The sequence below is a fragment of the Pezoporus flaviventris genome, unplaced genomic scaffold (genome assembly GCF_033815535.1).
Source record: "Pezoporus flaviventris isolate CSIRO_AGI_PZ_B2104156 unplaced genomic scaffold, CSIRO_AGI_Pfla_v1 ptg000029l, whole genome shotgun sequence".
Classification (NCBI taxonomy): domain Eukaryota; kingdom Metazoa; phylum Chordata; class Aves; order Psittaciformes; family Psittacidae; genus Pezoporus; species Pezoporus flaviventris.
In genome coordinates this window covers 11,130,372-11,148,423 of record NW_026892577.1, presented here as the reverse complement: position 1 = coordinate 11,148,423, position 18,052 = coordinate 11,130,372, and the positions used below count along the sequence as shown (strand labels likewise).

At 56.1% G+C, this 18,052-nt stretch overlaps 1 protein-coding gene across 2 annotated transcripts; it reads left to right on the top strand.

The window, feature by feature from the left end:
- The first annotated feature begins 8,164 nt into the window (after nt 1-8,164).
- FGF8 (fibroblast growth factor 8) lies at nt 8,165-17,658 on the top strand. Of its 2 annotated transcripts, none has more exons than XM_061459586.1 (6): nt 8,165-8,836; nt 9,502-9,639; nt 9,738-9,774; nt 11,857-12,004; nt 16,199-16,305; nt 17,362-17,658. In XM_061459586.1, exons 2-6 carry the CDS (start codon nt 9,608-9,610, stop codon nt 17,647-17,649), a joined length of 612 nt encoding a protein of 203 aa, XP_061315570.1. In that variant the 5' UTR covers nt 8,165-8,836; nt 9,502-9,607; the 3' UTR covers nt 17,650-17,658. The 2 variants fall into 2 exon arrangements, with proteins under 2 accessions (XP_061315570.1, XP_061315569.1); XM_061459585.1 differs by having other exon boundaries at nt 11,824-12,004.
- The last annotated feature ends 394 nt before the right edge of the window (nt 17,659-18,052 follow it).

Sequence of the window (18,052 nt, the reverse complement as noted above, 5' to 3'; positions counted from 1 at the left end):
TGCATACATGTGTGGGCTCCCCATGCTGGAAGTACATATAAGGGTTCAGGACCCCTCGCTCTCCCATGGGGTGGTGGAGATGCTGGTACCCAAGCAGCCAAATGATGCACCAACCCAGGTGATGGCTCTGGGGTTGCTCTGGGAGGTGGTTGGCTCTGAGCATCCCTCCTTTCTGCTGCATTCAGTGCTCTGCATGCTGACCTTACTGGGCATGGATCCCTCTCTGCTCCAGCAGCAGTGGGAACCCTGACCCTGACTGGGCCATGCGGCAAAGAAATGTGGCTGTAGCATGGCTCATTTTGGGGGTCACCATGCATGAACACCACAGCCATGCATCCACACTGCTGCACTCTCCATAGCCCTCCCAAACCACTCTGCTGTACCAGTTAGAGACTTGGGCTGCTCACTGCAGGATCTGGCCCAGGTACAAGCCCCGCTGCACCAGGGTTTGGCTCCCAGAGGATGCTCTGGTTTCAGAGGTCAGGTTTGAGTTACTTGTTCAGGAATGGCAGAGCAGGATGTGGAGCTGCTCTGCTGAGTGTGGCCAGGGAGCGGTTTTCCTTGTGATGCCCCAGCCATCCTGCCCCGACAGTTTCCTTGCTGGGTTTCAAATCTCCAAGGCTGGGAACACAGCCCCAAGGCAGCTGAGAGAGCTGTAACCGTGCTGTAGGTGGGGCTGGTCCCCTGCTCCATGAGCTCCGTGTTGCCGCTTCCCACACTGAACTGGGGTGACACTGTCCCTGCCCGGGCTGCGGGGGAACACTGGGACACCCCTGGAGATGCAGCATCCCCATTATCACAGGGTGCAGGGGCTCTGTGAGATGGGGCAGAAAGCTGTGGGGTGCATGGCACCTCCATGGCAGCGTAAACCAGGACAAGGTGTCCTGTTCTCTGCGGTGTTAGCTGATTCTGCTATCCCCGTCCTGTCCCGCCAGGCAGCAGGCACAGGTACCTCTGCTATTGCCTCACCCCATCTTAAAGGTTAGGGCAGAGCTGAGCATTGCAGCCAAAAAAGGAAGCAGCAGTATCTGGAAGGGCCAGGCTGCTGATAATTCCTGTCTTTTTCCCATCAAGGTGCCTTGCAGAGGGAAGTACTTCTGGTGCGTCTGTGTGGGAGCAGCCCTATGTGATGGAGAAGCTGAAACTCAGTTCCTGGCTCATCTCCTGCTTGCTGGTGCTCATTCATGTGCTGGGTCTTCCCCAGGGTGCCTTGGTGTTCATCCCACCGGCTGCTCTGCAGGAGAAGAGGCAGCTCTTGGCTCCGCAGTGGGTGCCAGTGGCTGATTTACCATGGCTCCTCCCAGCTGCACATCCCAACACCGGAGGTTGCTCATGGCCAGGCTGTGATAGCTGCTCAGTGTGTCTACTTGCAGTGGGGACACGTGTCCCCAGCTTCACAGCGCTTCCCAGAATACAAGGTGAGGGTGCGTGTCTCCATGAAGGTGCTGCTGCAGCAGCTGTGGCTTGATGGTCTGCAGTGCATGCACAGCAGGTGGTGTTGGAGGAGCACGGGGTGACACTGGAGCAGGGGTTGTGCCATGGTTTGAACTCACAGACGCACAAAGCATGTGCTAGAAGTGAACATGGTTGGGATGTGATAGAGAGCCCCGTGCAAGTCAGGTAGGGTGAGGCTCCACCACAGCCATCCCGCTCCATCCCTCCCACATCCCCAGCGCAGCCCCACATCAGGGTGGTGTCAGCGACTCTGCTCCACAGCAGCAGCAGAGATGCATGGAGGTCGCTGCTGGCTACACATCCCTGCCAGGGTGCAGCCGGGGGACAGGGTCTGGTCAGGGAGGCACATTGCTGCAGGGAGTGCAGGGACCTTGTGGTCCTCTGTTCCCAGTGCTGCCAGTGACAGAGCCTTAGGCTGGATGGGCAGGATGTGGCCTCCGTGGTGTCCTTACTGGTAATGGCTCTGCACAGGGGCTGTGGGACAACCCATTCTCCCTCCGTGCCTCCTGTTCTCCTGACAGGCTCTTTTGGAGGTGGAAACCCCCAAACTCCAGTGTGCAAGATTTTTGGGGCTGGATATGAATGGTTGTTGCTGGCAAGCAGAGCAGAGGATGAGGGGAGCATAGGGAACTGGGATCTTGTCTGTGGCAGGTCTACGCTGCTAGACCTGGTGATCAGTTCATGGGGGAAGGCAGCATGGTCTAGTGATGGAGCTGGGCCCTCAGGAGATGTTTTGGCTACTGAGGAAAAAGTGGGAGTAGAATCTTTGGAGGGCTCTCAACCCCCATCTGAATCCCCTGTGTGCTTGCTCCTGTGCCTAGGCTGGCTCCCTGCAACCCTGACCCATCCCTGTACACCCCGGAGAAGGTGTTAACACCATGGTGGGAGTCTTGTGCATGCCATGACTATGATCCGGGATGGTGTGAAGTCCCCTGCTATAGCTTGTGCCTGGGAGAAACAAGTTACAGGCTGTCTGCAGTCTCTGGCTGTGGTTATGCCTGGGACCACATGTTCCACACCTTCCCTAAACAGAGGTGTGCAGGGTGGCACAGAGACCAGACATGGCCCTGGGCATGGGAGCTGGAGAGGGGCATGGTCTCTGTGCCAGCCCAGCAGGGGTGGGAGCTATAGGGCTGACAGGAGCAGGAGGGCTGGGCTTGGACAAGGGATACAGGGGGGTCCATAGGAATGGCCATCAAGGTGAGGGGCTGCAGTCAAGCTGGGGGAGCAGCAGGTGCCATGGGGAGCATGCCCACCTCACCACTTCTATGCGGTTCACTCTTGCTGGCCCTGCCACCTCCTCCTGTCCCCCCAGAGCCATGTGGGTGTCACAGGGGCTGGCTCCCCAGGGCCAGGGTCAGGAGGAGCTGCAGCTCTGCAGGGCTGGGATGTCAAAGGGGCCATAACCCTGGTGTTTTGCAAACTCCTGGGGTCAGCAGTTCAGCTGCCACTGACACAGGGGCCCGCAGACACACATGGGCATTTTGGGTGGATGCTGTAAGCAAACAAACGAAGGTAGAGTTACAGCTGATGGACAGACCCCCCCCCCCCCCCCCAGCCACTGCCGTTGGTTTTAGGCTTAACCACCTTCCCATCCTGCACATGGGGAACAGGGGTCCTCTCCTAAGAGAACCCAAACCAAAGCCATGTTGCCTGACCCAGCTGAGGGAGCCGAGGCTGGAGCTGAGCAGCAAAGGGCCGGCGTTTTGCATCTCTGCCTCAGATCCTCGTGGCCAGAAGGAGCCTCTGAGCCTGTCCCACAGGAAGGACAGTGACCCCCAGCACTGAGTGATGGCTCCCAACCTCCTGGGTGGCCTCCTCCCACCCAGCCTGGCTGTGACCCCCCTTCCCAGCTCCCCCTGATGGTGTGTGGCTGGGGACCCTGAGGAGGGCGCTGCTGCTTGGGCTGGGGCCACAGTGCTGGGGAAGTTGTGCCAGCAGGGAATGCCTTGGGACCAGGTCTTGGAGATGCTGTTTGGTCTGTGCAGTGAGGTCAGATTAGGTGGAGCTGGCTAAACACACGGGCACACACATCCTCACCCACATGTCCGTGTGTCTCACCCCTTTCCGGTGCACATGTGGCATGGCCATTCCTGCTCAGGTTGCTCAGTCGTTGACCCCCGTTAGATGCAGAGCAGATTTGTACAAAAAAAGCTCAACCTTGGGTTTAAACGGTGCAGGGCCGGGCGTGCCCCCTTCTTGCTGAGATGCTCCCACATCAACTGCCCTCACTGGGGGCCTTCAGTCTTTGTTTCTAGCTTGCCTAACTCAAACCCTGCTGTGGGACTCAGTGCGGACCCTTTCCCAAGCTGGGTGGCTGCAGGGCCATCCCAGTTCTCTCTCCACGCAGATGGATGCAGTCTGGGAGTGCACCTCCCCTTCAGTGCCCTCCACAAGGCTCCTGGCCCTGCCAGGCTATGCCAGATCTTTACCTATGTACCTGGCTCACCTCCGAGCCTCTTCCATGCAGTGGGTGTGGGTGTGGGTGTCAGAGATGAAAAAAACCACTGATCTCATCAGAGCCAAATGTAGCCACGAGGCGGAGGCTTGATACCAATGGCAAATCCATCCGTGCATCCATGGACTGCCCTGGACAAACTTCTGCTCTGTCTGGGACCAGGAGTGAAGCTGTTGTATGCTGAGCCACCCAAGGATGCCCCTACCATACTAGTAGCCCTGCTGATGTGAGTGGTGAGCTCTCCTCAAAATTACCCATCCTGGATGGAAAGCAGAGCCTAGATTCGACTCCTCTGATCCACAGGAGCATCACTGCCTGGGAAGGCAGCACAGGATCACCAGGGGGTGATGGAGCCAATATTGGCACTTCCAGGAGCTCAGCCTGAAGTTATGGAACCAAAGGCCACGTTTCAAGAAAGCTGCTGGGCAGGAGGAGCAGGAGGCGATGAAATGGTCTCCAAAGGGCAGAGGAGGGAGCCCAGTTCCCTGAAACAAAGCTGTGGGAGCAGACTGCTGCAGAGGGCCCTAACAGGGTCATATCACCCAGGTTTGTCCCACACAGGGGTGGGCACAGCTCCAAGGGGCTGTGACCAGAACACGGGGGTAGTCTCCTGGCCTTGAGTTCCCACCACCCACAAAACTGCTGCTAGTAATTGAATAGAGAAGAGAATTAATTGTGAGTGGGCTCCGTCTGCCCTCCCCGCTCCTCGTTTGTCCCAGGGCTACCTTGGCGCTGTGGGTAGCGAAGACAAGGTCATTCCCATGTAACACATCCCGGTGGGGTTTGGCCAAGTTCCTTCCCTTCGGGAGGGGGGCAGGTTAATGGTGAGTGGTGGGATCGCCCCAGGCTGCTCTGTGCTGCTCAGCCATGGAGGAGCTGCCGTTGCCTCTGAAACGCCCCATTAATGCTGTGGTCCCTTTGTGAAGGATCAGCAGGCAGGGCTGGGGGTGCTGGGCCGTGGGGCTGGGAAGGGTGAGGATGGAATGGGTTAGCATCCCTCTGGCTCTGCTGGGAAGCCTCCACATGTTTATTTTGGTGGGGGCAAAACCTGCCTTGTGGCCAAGCATCCTCCAGGCATGGCTGTAAACTGCTACAGGATCCTGGTAATCATGGCTCTCCATCATATGGTGTTGGAGGGGAGATGCTTGGGTGCAGGACAGTGCTACCCGCGCTCTGGTGTCCTCTTCTTTGCGCTAAGCCCGGCCCCATGCCAGCCACCCCACTGCCTACACTGCCTGTTCTCGTTCAAAGGCATCTCCGCTGCAGTCTCCCGGAGCCCGTGTGCCTGCAGAGGCAGATCTCCTCGCCCTCCAGCAGGCTCAGTGTTGCAGTGCGTGCCGTTGCAGGTGCTGCTCTCCTCCATCAGTCGGGATTAGCGCTGTGGTCCTGTCTATGTCCCTGTCCTGACAGGAGCAGGGAGCTGTGCCTGCCGGTCCTTCTCTGCGGGTGGCAGCAATGTCCTGGCTGCTCTTCCGACTGATCATTTCCTCTAGTAAAAAGATGTTCAAGCCAAATCTCCTGTGAGTGTTTTTCTGGCTCCTCCTCACCACAAATCCTTCCAGCCTCCTCTTGTGATGTGAAGTCCCAGTTTGCCCTTGTCTCCACTCACCCACTTTGGACAGGTTCCCCCCAAAGCTGGGGTTTGTGTTGCTTTCCTTGGCTTTGTCTTTCTGAAATTGATGCCAGTGGGGAGGTTTTAGGCTGATGCTCAGGGAGGAGCTGCTGACAGCTACACCTTGCTGGCTTTGGCCTCTCATGGAGAGCAGGGGCTTGCATTGCCCTGCAGGAGGAGAGGACCGTCTGTGGACCACTTCTGACCTGGCCTGGGCCAGACAGGGGTGATGCCCTAGAAGAAGCAGGCTGGAAGCTGGAGTTGGGACCTGTCTGTGTCCTGCAGATGTGCAAACGGACATCCTGGGAGAGAGCAGGGATGGTGCCGGGGGGCTCCTGGGTGTGGGATGTAGTGCTGAGGGTCACAAGGAGAATGGGGAGAAGCCCCCATAGCAGCCCCTGCTCTCTCTTCAGCCTCTGCTGTCCAGTGACACAGGCAGCCCCCTCCAAGTTCTCACAATTGCTCTCCTGCTGTCTCCTCCGTTCCCTCAAATCCTCTCCCAGTCTGCTCTCTGCCACACTGCAGTTTAGGCTGCTCCAGGAGCTGCCCCTATGGTTCCCAGCCGCCAGGAGGCTTTATGTGGGTGCAAGGGGGAAGGTTTGCGAGGAAGCCCGGACCCCCAGCAGACTGGGACAGACATCTCCATGTCCTGGTTCCTCTCTTAGCTCCTGCTTCTTGGTGTTGCAGCCCTGTGGCACCCTCAGCTTTATGGAAAAAGGGGTGAGAGGGCCGCAGTTCACATCTCTGGTGTTTGATGCTTCATCTGCAGCATTTAACATCCCTGAAGGATGTAAAACACATGAGCTATTCTCTGAGGGTAACACACTCCTGTGCCAGCCCAGCCTATCTGCTGAAGAAGGTAATGGAGCAGTGGAGCACCAGGGTGGGACCTGATGGGACCATGCTGGTAGCCTCCTCCAGGGATCACAGCCTGATGGCTGCCTGGAGCTCTGGGGACACAGCAGGTCCCCAGGTCTTTCTGCCAGGAGGGGATTTCTCCCACCAGCTCCATAGCAGCTGGTCTCAGGAGTGCAGGGCTGGGGTTTCTCTGCTCTGCAGGAGAGACAGACAAACCATCTAGCTTCAGCGCCTGGGGATGGAGGGGACCCTCACCCCATGGGCTTACCTCCAATAGCCTGCAAAGGAGCTGAGAGTCAAGCTGACATCCCTTGTGCTGCCTTGCACAGGAGAGAGGCTTTCCCAAAAAGGTTTACTTTTTACTTAAAAAACAAAAGGGGGGAAGTTGTCATTTTGGATGTAAACACGGGTGACCCCATGGTGGGTTGGGAAACACTGACGGAAGAAGGCAAATGCCTCTGTACACCCGACCTTCCTGCAAGGGAGCCAAGGCAGGAGCAGAGGTGGGATGAGCCCCGCAGCCGTGATGCTGCCATCACCAACCTGCTTGTGTCTCTCCCTTGCCCAAAGGTGGGGTAGGATGGGAGCTGTGGAGGCTTTGGCTGTGGGCCGAGGAAGGTTGGCAGGAGCATCGTCTGTCATCCGCTGTCAGGAGAAGTGTGGCCACCCCTGGGTGATCCCGCAGCAGCTTGATTACAGCCATGACTGGCACTTGAGCCTGTTTGCTGAGGGCAGGGGGCACGCGGCGCTGTCAGCTCGCTGCTGCCTCTGACCCCATACAGGGCACCATAAATCTCCCTGTTTAAGGCAGCCTGGGCTGTTCTGGACACGGTGGTGTTGAACATGGTGTGCAGCATACAGGGTAATGCACAGTCCGACACTGCGCCCACCAGGGGTAAAGCAGGGGTTGCCACTGGTGAGAAAGAGCAGCATCTGGAAAATAGGCAGTACCTAAATACCTTTGTTCTTTTTTCTATATAAAAAAGAAGGATTGCCTGAATTTGGGCATTGGGAATATCTAAGTACTGCCTGCTCTGGTTTTGCCTGTTTTTTCTTAGGCAACCTGGAGAGGTGGATATGGGGACCCACCTCACCCATTCTGTGGCACATCAGCTGTCCCCACAGCCTGACACAGAGGGTTTTTCTCCTGAGCATGTGCCGGACTGATGAGCTGACTGTGTGCTTCCCATGGAAACCTGCTCCTGCTTCAGCTGAGCACCTTCAGTACCTATTCTCCCTGTTTCTGTGGTGCTCCCAAAGGCTTGGCCCAAGACTTCTTTTGACATGCAGGAAAATCCCTCAGAAACGTCCTTCCAGCCTTTTGCAGTGAGAGAAAGGGAAGGGAAATGCACAAGGGACAGATTTCGTGGGAGATTTTGGCCAGAACAAGGCAGTTGCCTGCCCTGTGCTGTGCTAGCTGAGTATACTGATGCAGGGGCTAGTTTTCTCCTTGAGCCCTGTGGGGCCAGCCCAGGGATGGGGCAGTGCCCAGGCTCCACTGCCTGCCTGCAGCACCCCCTGACAGTGACAATGCTGTGCAAGATCAGGTGAGACTCTCAGCATCCCTGAGAGATCCATCCCGGGAGGTGACTGTAGGCAGTGTTTTGGGGTGAAATGCAGAGTGGGCAGAGGCCCAGGGCACGTGTCTGGGGCTGGTGGGTGCCAGAGCAAGGAGGAAAACGTGAGCTGTATGTCAGTGTGTGTGTGAGAGACAGAAATGTCCTGTGACTGCAGCTGGCATGTGCCTATGTGTGCTAGGTGAGAGGGGTGTATTTTGGGTGTAAGGGGAAGCAAAGAGGAGCGTGTGTGTCTGTGCTGGAGGGTGCAAAGTGCTGCATGTGTATTGGGGGTCTGTGTTTGTGAGGGGTGTGAATGTGATGAAGAGGGCTGAATGGAAAAGGCTGTATGTGAGTGCAGGGAAGGTCTGCACGGGTGTGTGTGTGAGGGCTGCGTGCATGCATGCGTGTGCAGGAGGGCTGCACAGGCGTGTGCAGGGCTGTGTGCGTGTGCGGCGGTGCAGCCCGCCGCTCTGTCACTCAGGCCGGCTGACAGGAGCTGCCTCTCCAGCGGCGGCAGATAGCGCTGATTGCTGATTCGAGGAAACAAAATAGCAATTGTAATTATGGGCTCTGATAAGATAAAGGAGGGCGCGGGGAGCGCGGGGACCGGCAGCGGGGCACGGTCGGCAAATTAGCAGCTGTCACTCAGCGCCGAGCAGGCGGCGCCGGCCCCGGCCAGGTACCGGCCCCGGGGGCCGCCCGCCGCAACCCCGCTGCAGCCCCCGCCCCGGTGCGCAACAGGTGGCGGGGCCGGGAGCGCCGGGGCTCGCCGGAACAATGCAGCCCTCGGCGGCCCTGCCCGGGCTGCGGGGCTGAGCCCCGTCCCGCCGCTGCTGCCGCTCGGCCCCATGGCCCCGCACCGCCGGCCCTAAGGGCTCCCGCCCGCCCCACCAGGTAAGCACCAGGCGGGGATGAGCGCGGGGAGGGGGGGGGTCCCGCTGCCCGTTCCCCGCCCCGGCTGCGGTATTTGCTCAGCCTCGCTCCCCCTCGAAACTCCTCCATCCCCCCGGTAATCCTTTTAACGTCTGGCACGTCCAGGGAGGGCTCACCCGCTCGGTCCCAATCCACAACGCGCCCGCGGAGCAGCGAACCCACAGCGGGGGAACCGCGGTCCCGCCGCCCCTTTCTTCTCCTCCCTCCCAGCCCTTAAACCTCGCTTTACGGATGGAGAAACTGAGGCACGGGGCGAGGAGGGCGTCCCGCCGGCGGCTGGCCGCGGAGCCCGGCCCTTAGTGCCAGCCCCGAGCCCGGCGATACCTGGCCCGCCGCCCCTCCGCTCGGCAGGTACCGCCAGGCTGGGGCGGGGAGCGGGGCCGGCGGGCCGGACGGGCTTCCCCCTACGGCAGCGGCGGCCTTCCCCCGGCCGCGCCCGCCCCTCCGTCGGGGCTGCGGGCCGGCCTCGCCGGCTCCCGGGGCGGCAGCGGGGCCGCGGAGCGGGGCGGGGGGCACCCCGCGGAGGGGGGCTGCCGGCCGTGCGCCCCGGGGGCTGGGCGGGCGGGCGGGCTGGCGGGGGCCTTACCCCTCTGTAGCAGCTTGTGCCCTCCTTTCCTCGGGGCGAGGACGCGCCGCAGGGCGAGAGGAACCGAGGCAGAGCTGCGCCGCACCCCCTCGGGCGCTCCCCGCCGTCGCCGGGCCCCGGACTCCCGGCCCCGCACCGGAGCCGCGATGGACCCCTGCTCCTCGCTCTTCAGCTACGTGTGAGTACCGGCAGCCCCGGCCCTCCCGCCCCGGGCCCGCAGCCAACCCCCGGCTCCGGTTCACACCTCTCTACTGCTTTCTCTCTTTCACCTCCCAGGTTAATGCACTTGTTCGTCCTCTGCTTGCAAGCCCAGGTAAGTGCCCGCTGGGCAGCCCGGCTTTGTTCGCCTCCCGGGGATGGAGGGTGCCCTGCCGCTGCCGCCGAGCGCCCCGGGCTCGGCAGGGAGGGACGGAGGGAGGGAAGGAGGAGGAACGGTTGAAAACCCAGGAGACAAAAGTAGCCCGGCTGTAAAAAGCCGAGGCCGAGGGGGGAACCCCCGAGACACAAAATAAGGTGCGGAGGACTCCGGCTGCGAGGCAGAGAGCATCCGGGGGTTCAAGGAATTGCGCAGGGTTATTTTTAAGCAGATTTATATCTCGTCCGTTCCAGCTTTAAACGTCACTGTGGATGCCCCCGTTCCTCTTGTCTGTTGTGGCATTTTTCTCCTGCGCTGCATCCCAAAAGTAAAGAGTAGTTAAAAAGGGGAAAAGAAGCCCCACCAAAACCTCACTAAAAGGCTCAAGTTCTGATCCGGCTTAAAATTGTCAGACCTCAGCATCGCTGGTTTGTATCGCCAGAGACACAAGTGTCATGAATAGATTAAACAGCCCGGGTAGAGCTTGTACGACACCCGCATACCAGTCGCTGGGACCCGTCGCTGGGAGCAGTGCGCCTTCAAACCGGGGTGAAGTCCTCCTTCCCCCGAAATCACAGGTGCAGAAGCTTTGTTTAAAATACCCTTTAAGCGGCTTCTTTTTATTTTCCTGGAAGCTTGGGGGAAAACATTATCAAGTTTCCAGCCGAAAAGCGAAGGGAATGAAGCGCTGGGAGTGTGCAGTTGTATAAAAACATAGCTGTAATATTTTGGAGTATGAGATGGAGACCAAATAGCAGCATGGCTAATGACCTCTCCTCCACATGGTACCCTCATCAGAGCCGGGGAGAGAATCCTGCTGCATTATCCAAAACCCGTCTATAGGAAACACACATGCACAGGCAGAAGCGGAGGCAGAGAGATGACATTGTCAAGGGGAGATATCTCTATAAAGCCAGCTTTGGGAGAGCAGTGGCTTTTGCTTTTATTGGGTTTTTCTGTTGTTGTTTAAGACGGGAGGAAACCTTCCCATTTGACGTGGGGGTGGCAGGGGGTAGTCCCAACCTTCTGATGTTGAAAGGAGCTATCTCCTAACATTTGCTCAGAATACATCTTTATAAATGTCAGGGAGCAGCGAAACTTTCCAGACTTAAAAGAGGGATTTGGGACCAGGAGGGGAAAAAGACTTCTGTGCAAGCTCGTGAGCCGGAGCTGAGGGGGGGGAGCAGGTTTGGCTGCTCATGAAAAGCATTTAAAGCCCAGTAGCAGCAGTGTCGGGTCTGGAAGGGTTGGGCTCAGGGCTAATGGGTTTGGTGTGCCAGGGCTGGGGATAACCCCACTGCTGGCACCAAGCAGCTGACTGTGGATAGGGCATGTGTTTGCATGGGTAGCATGTTGGTATCCTTGGGTTATTATGCCACAAAATACCTGGGCAGGGGCATGGTTTTCTTGTAATTGTTATACCTTGTAGCTCTGCTTTCTCTGTATATAAGGAGTTTAATAAGTGGGGTGTTTGGGAACAAATAAAGAGCACTGGGACCAAGAGGAAAGACAGCTTTTGCAATTGATGGGGCAGAAGCTAGGGTATATATCTGGGGCAGCTGAGCAGCAGTACACTCCTGCAGAGGCAAGATGTGTGGAATGAACATGCCAGCCCCTTGAGGATGGCAGCCCAGTGCCACCCTGCATGCCCCCCCCGGATCCCTTCCAGCTCCAAGCTTTGATGCCCATCTTGGATACCCCAGTGCCAGCTGGCACCCACTGAGCCCTGGGGTCACCAAGCCCTGCCATGCTCCCAGGTCACTTGCATCCTACTACTTAAGGCATGTCTGTAGCGGGCACGGCTCTGTAAAGGGCTCTTGCTGCTGTGTCCAGAGCTTAATGCTCCTTCTCCCTGGGAGGTTTTGCTGGTGCAGGTAGCACTGTGGTCCCGGCTTCGCGCCTCTCTGCAAAGCCCGGCTGGAGGCCGGCAATCTCGGCTCAGCCCATTTGACCCTCTGAGGAGTAGAGATTATAATGGTGTGTCGTATATTTTTTAATTTCCTAAAGGTAACTGTTCAGTCCCCACCTAATTTTACACAGCATGTGAGGGAGCAGAGCCTGGTGACGGACCAGCTCAGCCGGCGGCTCGTCCGTACCTACCAGCTGTACAGCCGGACCAGCGGGAAACATGTGCAGATCTTGGACAACAAGAAAATCAATGCGATGGCAGAGGATGGGGATGTGCACGGTAAGGATGCGCGATGGGGCGGGCAGGGGGGGTGCTGGGGAGGTGTTCACAGCCCAGCGTGGCGATTGATGATTTCCGTCCTGTTTGTTAGCCAGAAATCATTAAAATCGTTTGGCTTGTGGGGGCTTGTAAAGGGAGAACATAGGGGTCAGCGATCAGTGGCTCTGTGATTCAAGGTGAGGGCAGGTTCTCTGTGCTTGAAGGAGGGGACCGGTGTCTGCAGGATGGGCTTTACTCCTTTCTTTTTCATTCTTGTTTTGCACCTGACTCAGAGGGCTCAGGGCTGTGGTGTGATGAGCAACATCGGTCATTTCAGCCCAGCTCTCTTTGTAAGACTGGGAATCTCTGAGACTTCCTTTTGGAAAAGAAATAGAAAGGAAAGTTGAAAAAGAAAAGGCAGGGGGGAAGGGTGCACGGTTGCTTTGGAAGGCTTCCCAAGGCTAGAATTGTCCAAAGTGGCATCATTTTCCCAATGTGTCCCCTCCATCTTTCCCTTCTCAAAACAAATTCCAAGCAGAGGGTCACTGAGGCAGCTGGCTGTGGGTGATGATACTGTGGAGACAAAGCAAAGGGACTCACAAGCACAAAAGCCTGCGTTATGCCGTGGCTCTGGCACCCCCTCCCCAAAATCTCCACCAGCCCTGAGGCAGGGGGGCCAATCCCTCTGCTGGGGACACTCGAAGCCCAAATACTTTGGTAGCATGTGCTAATGACACATTGGGATAGTCAAAGGCTGCACTGAGGTCAGCGGGGCCAGAGAGCTGCTGGGCAGGTTGTGGGAGGCCTGATCCTGCACCTGGATCAGTGCACTATGTAGCACTCGTGTGTGTCCTATGTAGGAATTATGACTGTTTTTCTTTGGTATTAGCTGCAATTTCCCTTTCTTGCTTGGGGAGATCAGTAGAAACGCTCTTCTTCCTTCCTCTTCTGTTTTTTTGTGGGTGTTTTCTTTTGCTTTGCTGAAAATTTCACACTGGATGCGAGCAGTGCAAGCGCAGCATCTGTATGGTATTCCATACATTCAGCATTAATCTTCCAAATGAATTATTCCCACCCTGGAGCAGCTCCGGCTTGAAAGGGCATTAGCTAATTTCCCAAGCAAAAAAAAATCCCATCTTGTTTTAGATCTATAATGCTTGGATTTTAAAAAGCTGTTAGTGCATATTTAAGTAACGACCAGGTTTAAATAAGGCCAGGAGGAGGGGACTGGTGGTGGCTTGAAAAACTCTATTAAAACGTAATAAAGAAAGGTTAAGCATTTGAAGAGCTAAGGAGGAAAATGAAGACTGATCTAAACCAGAAAGAGAACAAGCAGTTTTTCAGATGTAAAGTTTTAAAAGAGTTGCAAGTCTGTAAATGTTAAAATAGAGGTTCAGGATTGTTCTATATGAATCTCTAGGGAGGCCCCCATGTCTGGAAGAACTATTAAAACGCTTCTTACTTTCACCTTTTTTAACATTTCCTGAATACTTTCTCCTCTTCACAGTCCAGTTGGGGGATCAAGTGTGTCTCGCTGCATTTTTTCAGTATTTACGTAGCCACTTTCCCTTCAAAGTTTGAGCATGAAACATAATTTTACTGGGATAAATCTGTCACTTAAGGGAAAGAATAGAATTGAAAATGTTCAGCTCCCTGCCCCCCCCCCCCCAAAAAATAAAGGAATAAAATAATAAGAAAACTGCCCCAAAACATTATTTAGAAATGCACTGCTGCAGCAGAACCCCCTCCCCGAGCCCTTCCTTCTGCTTTTTTTATCTCGTTTTTGGGGGTGGGCATGTAAAAGGGCTTGATTTATTTTTGCAGATGACCCCTTTCCCCACACTGACATTTTTACAGCCGACTTAACATGGAGTCCGGTGTTCTCTGTTATCTGTCTTAATTGTCAATATGTGATTGACTTTTTTAATTCTAAGGGAAGGTGGGCAGCCGGTGCAGCCCAGCTCATCCCTCCTGGGCTGTGCTTGCCACCGAGCAAACCACCACTGGCCACAGCCTGGACTGAATCCCTGTTTGTGGCTGGTATGCTGGCACAGGTCCCTGCTGACTTGCTGGTTTCATCTGCACCCCGGCTTTTCCGCTGGCTGGCGATGGGATTTGCAGGGTTCATGGTTTGCCTGCATGAGTCTAGGGGTGCAGGTCCCTGAGGACAGGTTGTCCTTGTCCTCCATGGCTGGTGGTGACAGAACATGCTGGCTGAGCTCGTGCAGGGCAGCAAACCCGGCTGGGGGGCTGTAAATCACAGCTGCTCTTTGAAGAGGGGGAAAAGGAGGAAAAAAAGAAAAAGGCCAAAAGAGATGGGATGTGCATCTTTAAAGGAGGGTTTTGTGCTCACTGGGGCCTCCCCGCTCCCTCCCACCCTCCTCTGTCCCTCCCTCCTCACTCTTTCTGTCTCGGAGAGAAAAATCAATTCTCCTCAAACCTTTTACTGCCTCCGTGATCAATTCCCCCCCTCCCTTTCCCCAATATAGATAAATAGGGGGTCACTGTCTCAGTGCTGCGTTTGCAGAGCGCCGCAGCTCCCGTGGGTGGTTCTGGGGATGCTGGGTGCGTGCCAGGCTCTGGGTGTTGGTGCTGGTGTGGCACAGCCTAGAGTTAGCTCTTCCTAAATGTCTCAGTTCCGAGTCCAAGCCTGTGCCTGCCTGGTGGCTCTGGGCACAGGGCAGTTTGGGGATGAGATGCTGAAGTGTGACATTGGCAAGGAAGGAGTGTGGGAAGAGGGTGCCTGCATGTGTATTGAGCCTGGCTTGCCCAGTAGCACCAAATCAGTCGGCCCCAGCAAATTTTAGAATGCCCTTTCCATTGCTCAACTCGGCTGCAGCCAGCAGTGCCCTCAGCCTTTGTGCTATTGACCTCAGCAGTGCCCGTGACATGAAGAGTGCAGTATCGGGGTCTCATAGAGACAGAGAGAATGCAGTTTGCTGCTCTCAGAGTGTGACTTTGGCTCATTTTAGCTTGTGCATGTGCCCACAGCCATCTTCTGCCATTCAAAGCATCCTCCTGCAAAGCCACCTGCTCCAGAGCCACATTGCTGCCCTCACTGGGGGTCTCCAGTGACTGACCATTCTGGGGTAGAGATGTGCAAGTCATGGCAGACCACAGTCCTGAGGAACCAAGCAGCCCTTGTGCAGAGATTGGGAAGGAGAAATAAGGCATCAGTGGGCTTATTCCCATAATAAGGCTATAGATTTGGAAGCTCTGTAGGCTGTGCTCTGATTTCCTTGCCAAATTTCACTTGTGGCACATTAACAGCCTATGGCTGATGCTGAGCAAGAGGTGACGGTGGCGAGACAGAACAGTCCTGGCTGGCTTTTCAGTGCCACCAGTAAATCTTTGATGCTTGGCACAGCCCTTGTGAGGTGTGAACGGGTAGCTTCCATCCTCACTGGGGCTTGCCCTGGGAAGAGGAGCTGGCTCTGGGGACAGCAGCTGCAGGGCTGAAGAGAAGGATGTCCTGTCCCCATCCTCCCCCTTCCCTGGGGATGGATGGGCTTCAGGGCTCGGGTTCCCAGGGCGAAGGCAGGGAGGGAAGGTGACAGGTCTATTTATAGGCAGCCCATCGACCCGGCGATTTGCATAGTTCCTTCGGAAGTCGATCGATGCCTCCATTAAAAAACGAGACCAAATCAATATGCCCTCTCGACTCGTGCAAAGGTGAAAGGCATTAAAAGGATGGCCGTACCCTTCACGCCTCCCCTGCCAGCTGCAAAGTCACTGCTCCTCCTGCAGCCCTGCCCCGGCAGGGAGACATGGAGTGGTGTCCCCTGGGCTGGGGACAGCTGGCAGCACGCTGTGCTTTTCCAGAGGGTGCCCGCCTCCTTGCTGCCTTGGTTTGCAGCGCAGCTGCCTTGCTCTCCACTGGCTGCTGTGTGCCCTGCCTCCTGTGACATCTTTGTGGCACCCGAGCCACTGAGCTCTATAGAGTGAGGCAAGGCAGAGCTATTCCCTCTCTAGCAAGGCTCAGGGTGCAAAGGGATGTGACCAAGGTCACGCAGGGACACAGTGACAGGGTAGAGGGGCTGAGGCTGGCTCTTCACCTTGTGCTCTGATTTTAGGGCTCTCTCTGACAGTCACCAGAGAGCACGTGCCCATAGGGTCCCGTGTCAGGGCACAGCGCTGGGGTCTCCATCCCTGTTCCTGCCCCATCCCAGAGCCCCTCTGATCTCCCTCTCTCTTTCTTCCCACTGCTCTCCCCAGCCAAGCTCATCGTGGAGACAGACACTTTTGGGAGCCGTGTGCGCATCAAGGGGGCAGCCACAGGTTTCTACATCTGCATGAACAAGAAGGGAAAGCTGATCGGCAAGGTAGGGTCCTGGGTCCAGGGCAAGCTGGGGGAGTGCTGTGGGCACTGAGAAAGTATTGCTGGAAGAGGAGCTCTTACTGAATACGGAACCCATCCATGGGGATGGGGAGGCGAGATGGGGGTGCGGGGAGCTCAGCTGGAGCACCCATTTGGAGGGCAGAGCATGAGCTGTCCTGCAGCCTGGGCAGCAGGAGGGAAGGGCAGGAGTGAGGGAGGCGGACGGGTGCTGTGTGGGGAGCATTCCTTGGATCTCCCCTAACAAATAGGCGGATTGCTGGGCTATTCTCCCTGATTACATGGTACAAGTGCCAGGAATGTTAAGATGCTCCGTGGGGCTGGCCCCAAAGCCGGGTGGTTAGTCACGCTCCTTCTGAGCCTCCATGCACCCTCCTGAGGAGCAAAAGGGGCTGGATGTGTAGCATCCTACTGGAACAGCGATTGTCTGCGAGGCTTTTCTATGGCAGCTCCTTTCCTGAGGCTGGTTGACTCAGGTTCCCTCCCTGGTCTTGCTGATGTCTGTAATGGGGAGGAATTCAGCCCCCAACTGCCTTTGTGCTCCCTGCCACCTGCATCTATTGGCATCATCCTCATGGACCACACATCAGTTCTCCAGCCCCTTGATGCCTCTCCTATATTGAAGACTGCAGAGGGGTTAGGATGGGTGGGTGAATAGCCACTGAGATGTAGACTTTGCTTATGGTCATGCTGGCAAGGGAATCAAGACCCTGGCATGGATGGGGACTGGATAGGAGTGGGCAAAAATCCTACTGTATAGGTGCAGTGGAAGTGAAGGCTGGGAGAAGCTGCGTTTGGGCTTGCAGCCCAGTGCTGGCATCATGATGGGGATACGAGCCACAGCGAGCAGCATGCCTGCTTCCTGCAGTTTTCTAAGGAAAAGCAGATTTGGGGCAATAGTGCCTTTTAGAAATAGTGGGAAAAGTGAGCTCTTGGCTGCCACCAGAACTGCAAACCTTGCTACCACACCGGTCAGTCCAGTTTGAGGGCGAAAGAAACCCCTCTGACCAAGCACCCATATCCCCCTTTGTCCCCTCCTCAGAGCAATGGCAAAGGCAAGGACTGTGTCTTCACGGAGATCGTCCTGGAGAACAACTACACGGCGCTGCAGAACGCCAAGTATGAGGGCTGGTACATGGCCTTTACCCGCAAGGGCCGCCCGCGCAAGGGCTCCAAGACCCGGCAGCACCAGCGGGAGGTGCATTTCATGAAGAGGCTTCCCAAAGGCCACCAGACCACCGAGCCCCACAGGCGCTTTGAGTTCCTCAACTACCCCTTCAACCGGAGAAGTAAAAGGACTAGAAACTCCAGCTCCAGGGCAGGCCCTTGATGTGCCTGCCTCTGCACCTCTCCTGGAGGAAATCTCCTCTGAGCTTGGTGGACTTACATGTAGAGACTTTCCCATATGGGTATTAAAAAAAACAAAACAAAAAAAAAAGGGGGGGAGAGGGGGGAGGATAACAGCTTACCTGCTCTAGTTGTTGATAATTGGGGGGGGGAGGGGGGGTGGTTTTTACAAAAAAAAAAAAAACAACAAAAAAAGGCAAAAAAAATGAGAGTCTCTATTTTTGTACTCCAGCTTTAAAAGGAAATGAAACATTCAAAGACTGGTGAAGGGGGAAGAGCCTTTCACTTAGATATGTTCTAGTCTGTTTGGGGTCATGCTTTATTTTGTAATTTTTTTTTTTGGTTTTGTAGCTCTAGAGGGGAAAAATAACACCATTTAAAATGAA